This window comes from Dama dama, chromosome 5, assembly GCF_033118175.1.
Source record: "Dama dama isolate Ldn47 chromosome 5, ASM3311817v1, whole genome shotgun sequence".
Classification (NCBI taxonomy): domain Eukaryota; kingdom Metazoa; phylum Chordata; class Mammalia; order Artiodactyla; family Cervidae; genus Dama; species Dama dama.
In genome coordinates, this window is record NC_083685.1 from 2,491,791 (window position 1) to 2,501,113 (window position 9,323).

Genomic DNA, 9,323 nt, shown 5'->3' on the forward strand with positions numbered 1-9,323 from the left:
GACTATAAATCAATCCACAAGGAGTGTTTCAGGGCAAAAATATAGCTTCTTAGTATACAAAACCTAGTGAGCATTTGAAAAATATTTGCACTCTGAAATTAAATAAAACCTTAGTAACAGAGCGGTTTCTGAGTCTGGTGGTATCTGCTCAAGAAGGGCCCTATGCTGGCTCCAGAGGAACGTTGCTCGTCTAGGTGGTTATATACTGAAGCGCTGATTGGAAGACAGGTCACAACTGGAAAAGCCAAAGCAAAGCTTCCATTAACTCCAGCTTATCTTAGGGTTCTTGTTCTGGGAAATATTCAGCTTCCATGTAAGAATGTTAATCTGTGCATTCTAAAGAAACAGAAGCCTTTTTTTCCTGGTTGAGCTTTTCTTCTTCTTTTCAGTCTGCACGACGCTGAGCTGGATCTCCCCTATCAGTCCATCAACATCAGGTGGGTTCTTCACCTGACAGGTGTATGTCCCATTGTCATCAAACTGCAGCTTCCAGAGGAGGATGGAGACATCATACCGCTCAGGGTTGCCATCCCAGACCACTCGGTCCTTGAAACGCCCACTCATGGGTTTGAAGGGATCCACATGGTAGTAGAAAACAAACTGCTCAGGGCCCCCATCTCGAGGACGGAAATTCCAGGTCACCGTGAGAGCATCACCCACTGGGGCAAAGCTGGAGAAAGTGCATTTTAACCTGACATCTGTCCCATTGACAGCCTCCAGCACCCGGGGAGTGTAAATTTCCACAGCTGCTACTGGCCAAAGAGCTGTGAGCTGTACGCCAAGGAGAAAAAGCACAGCACGCGTAGGGCTCTGGCCATACATGAGGGAAACCCAGGCCTGGCCCCAGAGGCCAGACCGCGCAGACGGAGCGCGCCAGCACCCTGCCAAGGCCGCTCCTGGCGGAGAGAGCGCCTCGGTGTTTTCCCGGAAAAAGCAGTCTGTCGCCTCACCTGTGGGAACCTGAGCTCCCGCGCCTGTGAGTCATTCCTGCTCTGCTGGTGCTCTTTGCTGGAATCAGTATTTTTAATAATTGTGAAATTGAACACTTTTGTATTCATTCTCCTTAATCATCAGCATGACTCATATGTAGTGTTCATTTCAAAATATTTTCATGTATATTTCTTAACTTCTATCATTGATTTGCCATACTTCCAAGGAAGTGGATGTCTGGGAAATACTCTCCCTCACCAGGTGCATGCATGACTCCATGTAACCCCACTAGACCAGGGTGTCAGCACCCCATATGTTGCAGGGCAACTTCACTCTCTTTCTGGGCCGGCCAACACTGCTGTGGAGAAAATCTATGATTGTGTGTGTGGTTGGTGGGATGGGGATGGTATTCGGATTTTCTATTCAGAGTTCATGGGTGTAGCTTCCATTTTAAGCTTTGGAAATACTGCCTGGAGCCCTGAAATCACACCGGCGATCTCTTCTGTTTAGAGGCCAGGTCATAATTCTCACCAACCGGTTGTGGGTCACAAAGGCGTTCCTGGTGGAGAGGTGACCCCAAGTGCCCTGCATTGGCTGTGGCGTCTTCAGATCCAGAGAAGAGTCTGGGGACCCCGGAGCCCTGGTGCTTATCGGAGTTTGAGTAGAAATTCAGGAGGTACTGCGGGTGCTTCCTGGCTTCTGCTGGAACCAACGTATGGAGAAATCACCACCACTGTAGCCGCTGCTCAGGGTGCGGGAGAGTCTGGCTGATGCTCCGGGAGAGGGAGGCGGGCTGAGTCAGCCCAGGCTGGGAGACGGAGCCTGCCGACACAGATACGGGGAGACCGGGCAGGAGCTGCAGGAAAGGTTCCCGGAGTCTGCGCCCCGGGGGCTGATGCAGGCCGGGGACCGAGCCCTGGTGCGCGGGGCCGTCACTACCTGTGCAGAGAGAGAGGAGCTCGATCAGGAGAGGACTCCAGGCCATGGTGCCCACAGGACCCTGGTCCCCACATTGGGCTGGGCTGCCCCAGGCCTCCTGTTCTCCCCCAGACTCTGGCAGAGGAGGGGCTGCCATGCAAATGGTGGCCCACCCAGGGCCCACCCAGCCCCTCCTTGACCCTGGTGCTGGAGCTCAGCTCACGGCCCAGACTCAGAGGTGGAAGGGGCTTCCCCCTTGGGACCCAGTGGGAGGAAGTACCTGCTGAGACCACACAGCTCCCTGCTCAGGGGACTCTGCAGCCAGAGAGGACACACTGCTGAGAGCCCCCAGGAGCACAGCCCCGCCCCCAGCCCAGCTGCTGTCCTGAGCGATGCTCCCTGAACACCAGTGCAGGGTCCCCAGGGCAGTCCTGCAGCGCCCCCTGTAGGTGGCATGTGGAAAATTATAAATGGAAAAACAGAAAACAGATAAAAGTCATGCTTTTTGGCAGGTTACAATACTGGCCCTATTAGAGAAAATATGTAAACAGACTAAAGTGCTTCCCAGAATAAACAAACTTCTTGTACTTCTCTGTTGGTTTGGTGGTTAAGAATCCGCCTGCCAATGTAGGGGACAGAGGTTCAAACCCTGGACAGGGAGGATTCCACATGCCACAGAGCAACGAAGCCCTGAAGCCACAGAACAACGAAGCCCTGAAGCCACAGCTTCTGAGCCTGCATCCCAGAGCCTGTGCCCACAGGAGAGAAGCCCCTTCTTGCCACAACTATGACAGCCCGCTTGCAGCAATGGAAAAAGTGTTTACCGAATCTCTTTCAGAAAGATATGATATCTACACTTTCGGGAATATCTACAAACACCAACAGTGGTCACATGGTTCCAATAGATCTGCTTTGTGTAGTATTACAAAACATGAAGAAAATGTAAATTTTCCTAGTTCTTGGTAAAACAATTAAACCAGTTATACATACACCTAATAAATTAAACTTAAGGTGAAAATTGACAAACAACTATCAATGATTAGTCATCTAATTATTCTTAAAAAAATCAATATAGAAATTTTTATACCAGATAAGTAATATGATACTATTACTAAACACCGTTTTTCAAACAAAAAACTTGTGTTTTTATTGGGATATTAAGCAATAAATTTACCATCCATAAAAGAAACCACCAGACACATCTGCAATGTGCTAATACACACTTCTCACATACCTCACTCCACACACGTCACCCTGCGGGGCCTCTGCCCACAGCTGGATCTTCTCTGTACACACTCTCCCAGGAGCCGCCTCCTCCTTGGAGACACCTTCCGACCCCTCCCCTTCCAGCAGCCCCTCCCTGACCCAGACTCCACCACAGCCCCACATGGACCAGGATGAAGGACCAGTGTCTGAACTGCGTGGGGACGGACCAGGAGCTCCAGTGGATGGGCCTCGCAATTCCGAGGGTGCCCATGAGAGAGGACAGTTTCCCCAGCGCCCTGAGTGTTTTCCCTGTTGTCTGACCCAGAACCCGCTCTGGGACTCTGCACTGCGCCCCCTGCTGGCCAGAGGCACCTCCTCCAGCTCCTGGGATGTCCCAGCCCCCATGCAGAGCGGCGCCTTGTACAGCAGGCATTGCTGATGGCGCCCCCGGGAGAGAGGGCTGAGGGGCCTTTGTAGGTCCTCCCTGCGCACAGGGATGCCCTCACACTGGAGAGCATGCTGTCCATGCTCTCGTCTCCATGGAAACCGACCATAGTCCACAAGGTGCATCTCTGTTAACTGTGGCCCCACAGCCCAGCTCTGCCTGCTGTGCGGACCCTGCACGCGTGTGTGAAAGGGAGGGACAGGGATCAGCAGGACACACGCCTGGTGACCTCTCTTATGTGCTGCTTGTGACGTGGTCAGGGTTGGGGACAAAGTGGTCTGAAGAAAGCTTGCTTGGTTGGAATGTGAGGGAGGAGTCAGGTTTCTCCCTGCAGAGACAGGAAGAGTCCTGGGGCAGGAGGTCAGGGCACGTGCCACAGTCCAGAGAAGGGGAGGTTGGTGACCCTGAGAACATTTTTTAAAAATATTATTTCTTGTTTGTGACTGCGCTGCATCTTTATTGCTGCACGTGGCCTTTCTCTAGTTGTGGAGAGTGAGGGCTACTCTCTCTTTGTGGTGCAAGGGATTCTCCTTACAGTGGCTTCTCTTGTTGAAGAGTGTGGTCTCCGTGGCAAGCAGTCTTCAGGAGTGGTGGCTTAGGACATTGTTGCCCCAGGCATGTGGGATCTTCCCGGAGGAGGGATCAAACCTGTGTCTCCTGCATTTCGAGGCCAATTTTTAACCTCGGAACCACCAGGGAAGTCACTGAAATCATTTTTTTTTTTTTTGCTTCTTATTTTAGTGTCTGTGAAGGTACATATGTTTCTACCTCCTCAGATCCAATCACAGCAATACTGACCACATTATTTAGTTTAATCCACTGCATAGCACCTGGGGGCATTCCACGTCTTTAGGCGCCCAGCCATGACCTGGCATCAGGTCACCCAGGGAGTCAGCTGGGGGTGTGGGGTGTTTTGGAGCCAGTTCTGAATAAAGTTCTTCCAGAAGCATAAAGCCTCCCCATGAGTCTTTAGACAACACAAGTTTGTGGAAATTCCTCCCAATTTCTACCTTATTTTAAATCAAGACACAGATTCCCCCATGGCATCAGATGTGAATTGTGTTTCTGGGGTTTTGGATTTTGATGGTGAGCTGGGAGTGAATGTGTCAGGGGAAATTAACATGACTGGGCTGAATTCTAAGACAATTCTCAGGGGTTTATTCACAATAATAGACAAAGACATTCATCTGGAACTTTGATGTTCCTAAATATTGGGAGAGAGGGGGGCAGTTTCTTGTTAATCACAGATTCTTCCACCAACAAAAGTTGTGATTCAGGAGCTCTAGTTGGGAAATTACATTTCTAGTGGTGCCCCTTCAGGAAAATGGAATATTAATTTATCTGCAAGATCAAGTTTATGATGCTGGACATCTCTTAGTGTGATTTGAATGACAAGAGTCCTATTGGAAGTGGTGGGGTCTGGGTCTCCCTGTGGAGCTAAGCCTCCTTCCCAACAACATGGGCAGAGAGGGCTCCCCTTGGAGAGATGGACACACCCGGGGAGAGCTGGGAGGAGACACGGGGCCATGAAGCTGTGGACAGGAGACGGGGCCCAGCGCCTCCCTCCCCACGGGGATCCTGACCTGTCCCACCTCTCTCTGCCTCCCCTGCCACTAAGGGCTGAGCCCTCTGAGCACAAGGGCAGGTTTTGGTAGCACTTCCCCACGGGCTTCCATCAGTCTGCCATTGTAACTACTAGCTCCCAGACCACAGTAATAGTCGGCTTCGTGTTCGGACAGGGGCCTGTGATGGTGAGGGTGGCTTTGTTCCCAGAGATGGAGCCAGAGAAGTGAGCAGGGACCCCAGGATATCAGCTGTTGGGCTGTAGATAAGCAGTCAGGGAGCCTGGGCTGGGGTCTGCTGGAACCAGCTGGGGTAGTTACTGGTAGTGACTGACCCAGAGCTGAGGCCACAGGTCAGGGTGACCGACCCTCCTGGAGACACTGACAGTGCTTGCTCTTGGACCACAGTCTGAGCATCCACCCCTAAAAGGAACAGGAGAGAGACAGGGTTTGTTATGGAGACAAGGGCCCTCAGACCCTGCGTGGAGGTGGCCCAAGGATGCAGAGTCCCGGCCCCTGACCTGAGCCGAAAGCCAGCAAGGAGCCCAAAAAGAAGTACCGTCCAGGCCATGGTTCGGTCCCTCCCAGGACGCGGCCTTCTCAGCCTCCTGGGCTGGAGGTGGGGTCCTGGACCTTTTCATGCCTCCAGCCCATCAGGAGGAGGGGCCTCATGCAAATCACTTCTTACCTCTACCTGCCCAGGTCACCTGAGGTCCCCTGGGGTGGGGAGACTTAAAGGAGGCAGATGCTGGACCTCACACAGAGGGGGGACAGAACCAGAAGGAGCCCCTGAGTGATGGGGCGATGTCTTTCAGCAAACGTGCTCCCGTGACCTTGGTGACCTCGGTCCTCTATCCCATCCCTGGAGAGTCTGAGCCTGAAGGGGGAGTTTGCAAGTCTTCCTCTGCTGCTGCTAAGTCGCTTCAGTCGTGTCCGACTCTGTGCAACCCCACAGACGGCAGCCCACCAGGCTCCTCCGTCCCTGGGGCTCTCCAGGCAAGAACACTGGGGTGGGTTGCCATTTCCTTCTCCAATGCGTGCACACATGCGTGCTAAGTCGCTTCAGTTGTGCCTGACTCTGTGCAATCCCACGGACAGGATCCTCTGGTCAGCGGATTCCCTAGGCAAGAATACTGGGGTGGGTTGCCATTTCTTTCTCCTAAGTCTTCCTCTTTTGCCCCAATAATCTAGCCTTTCCCAAACCTGAGACCATCTTTAGAATGTTGTCTGTCTTTCTCAGGGAACCCCTGTGTCCCGTCTGTGTGATGCCGTCTGTCCTCCTCCACCGACCCTGAGCCCAGTGGAGTATCCAGAGCCTGTGTCTGGTGTGAAGGGTAAGGGATGGCCCTAGAACGCAATCTTTTAAACTGTCTCTAGTCCCAGCAGTGGGGGGACCAGGACAGGAGGTGGAGAGAGACATGTAGAGACACACGGCCAGGTTTGCAGTGACAGCCTCCTGTGCTGTGAAAAGCCATGACCATGTGGAGTAACGTCAATAGAACTGTGGATTTTAGGGGTAAAGGTCAACATTTCATCATGCAATGATGATAGCTGGCAAGTTCAGTTCCAACAAAGTTGGCATACATGTCTCGTCATACAAATAGATGCCTGAATCCCTTGTCATCATTGCCATGGGTATTCCCGGGTTCCCTCCTTCTTCAGGACATGGGCCCCTCGGATCTGGACTCATTGGGCACATCACAAGCAGAGGGTCATGGGCACATCTTGGGGAGACCCTGCTCCTGACAGACCACAGAACATCCTAATCCTGAAGTAGGAAATGCTCCATGGTGTGGAAATGAGAGGAGGGGAGGGGAGGACAGATCCAGCACCTGTCTGTAGTAGAACCACTCCCGGGGTTCCCGCATCCTGTGATGTATCACTGGTGCTCCTCACTCCTCAAGGTCTCTGCTCTGACCCTTCAGGAGCAACATTCACACCCTGGGGGATGGTGCTCCTGCTGGGCTGGTCCACAGACTCTGCTGAAGGCACATCTGGGAAAGCCTCCTACTCCTGATCTCAGCTGAGGGAGCTCAGCTCCGCGGCTCTCTTGATCACACGGATGATCGGGGTGCACTTCAGTGGTGTCAGAATCTGTTTACATTTTCTGAGACTTCAGCAAAACTGACTGTGAAATTGGGAGTAGACTTATTATGAACCAGAACGTACCTCAGGAATTCATTGATTCTGAGGCATTTATTGGAAATTTGACAGTTCTCTGAGAACAAGCCCCTGACAGACTGAGGCTCTCGTCCCCGTTTCCCATCTGCCTGTGTAACTGTGAGAAGCCCTGTTGTACCAGCCTGCATGGTCAGAGTCAGCCTCGTCCTTAGGCTCCAGCATAGAGACGAGCAGGAGCCCGGCGTCGTCCGAGGCACCTTTGGATCCAGAACACTGGCGGGGACCCCAGAGCCTGGTTCTTCCTGGAGTCTGAGTGGTAGGACAGGAGGGCTGAGGAGGGCTCACTGGCTGCTGCCGGTCCCAGTATAGAGCACAGCGGCGACAGGGATGTCCCTGCTCAGGGTGCAGGGAGCCACAGCGTCACCTGTGCTCTGGGGGGTCAGGGGTCTCCCCACACACAGGCCGTGACACCACTGATGGTTTCAACAGTCCATGGTTCAGGGCTGCTGATCCAATGTTGACACCCACACCAGCACCAGGGGATCAGCTACTCTGTGGTGAGAGAAACCATCAATAAACGAGGGTGGACTCAGTATACTTACAACGTAAGTTAACAATACAACTATGAAATTAAGATTCTCCAACAATACCAAATGAAAATAACAGAAAGACTCATGACTCACGAGCGGATCTGAAAATGATCCCGTGTCTGAAAAAGATGGTGTGATTGTCGTGGAGTATTCTAAATTGCATTTCCTCTAAATGATCTTACAAGGAGCGGAAGGACTGAGAAGAGCAGATGAGGGATTTTAGGGTGAAAACCTTGGCAGTAAGTTGTGATATACAGCCACAACATTCTTATTCTCACCGTGTGAAACGAAGTACAATTTTATGTCCGCTTCTGAGCGGCTTCTGCAGTGTCTGCTTCCCACAACGTGTGGTAATTGTGTGTCTGTGTCTGAGGCCTGATTCTACCAGCCAAAGATCTGCACTGTGTGATTTGGAGCCTAATAAGCAAAGATCCTCTGATACAGTAGACAATATGTTATTTCGTGTGTTTGAAACTCGAGGATAAGGCAAATTTAAGGCTTAAGGGAAAAGGGAGAATTTGAAGGGATGATCCCACATATTCGAAAATACATCACTGTTAACTGTGGCCCACAGCCCAGTCCAGCCAACTGTGCAGACCCTGCACGCACGTGTGAAAGGACAGTGACAGGGACCAGGAACAGGCGTCGAGACCTGTGCTCTGTGACCCCACCTGGGATTGAACCCGGGAGCTCAGTGTTCGCGGTCACTTCCTCCTGGCCTGAGGCCTCCTGTGAGCAGCAGGGCTGAGTCCCAGTTGAGCAGGAACAATCAGCCTTGTCCTTGGGCTGGAGCCCAGAGATGGTCAGGGGACCCCACCCGACCCAGACCCCGACAGCCTCGCTGAGCCCCTGAGGGCTGGTTATGACTCCTGTGGTCAGGAGTTCAGGACTCAGCACGAGTGAGTCGGCAGCCAACTTGCCCCCGTGGTGCCAACAGTGTTGCTGATTCCAGGCAGGTGAGTGTGGCTGAGTGTCCATGGAGTCACCGAACCTGGCTGAGTCACCCCTGCCTGAGCCCCGGACACCATGAGGGACAGAGGAGGCTGAGAGCAGGACCTGCTCCCTGTGCAGGAGACAGGGCAGAGGGCAGTGGGGGCCTCCCAGGCCTGAGATGATGTCAGATGGATCTCCCACCTCGGACCCTGAGATTAGGACAGACCCTGTGTCCCCAGTGATGGGGACACAGATGTTCTGTTTCCTTTGAGACCCTCTCCTGGGACTGGGCTGCTGGAGGGACTCTGAGGACAGAGGGGAGAGGAGGAGCCTCCATGCACAGGCAGCGCCCCCGATGACCTGGACCCAGGGTGGAGCAGCAGCAGCAGAAGGTCCAGCAGAAGCTGAGCAGGAAGCCCCTGGGCGGCCCCAGCGCCCCCAGTGGGAGAGGAACCTGGTCTAGTTCCCGCAGGCCTGGAGCTCTGGGGGAGCCTGAGAGGCAGTCACAGGAAAGACAGGAGCAGCAGCCCGGGTCTCAGCTCAGACCAGGGATGGCCAAGAAGCCCAAGTGTCCTGAATCAGACAGAACTGGAGTATATCTCTCTGGTTCTGACCTGA

The 9,323-nt window shown here is 53.0% G+C and overlaps 1 protein-coding gene across 1 annotated transcript; it reads right to left on the minus strand.

Moving 5' to 3' along the window:
- Positions 1-321: 321 nt before the first annotated feature.
- LOC133055687 (myelin protein zero-like protein 2) lies at positions 322-843 on the minus strand. Its single transcript, XM_061140817.1, has one exon. The coding sequence runs from the start codon at positions 820-822 to the stop codon at positions 337-339; it is 486 nt and encodes a 161-aa protein (XP_060996800.1). The 5' UTR covers positions 823-843; the 3' UTR covers positions 322-336.
- Positions 844-9,323: the final 8,480 nt, after the last annotated feature.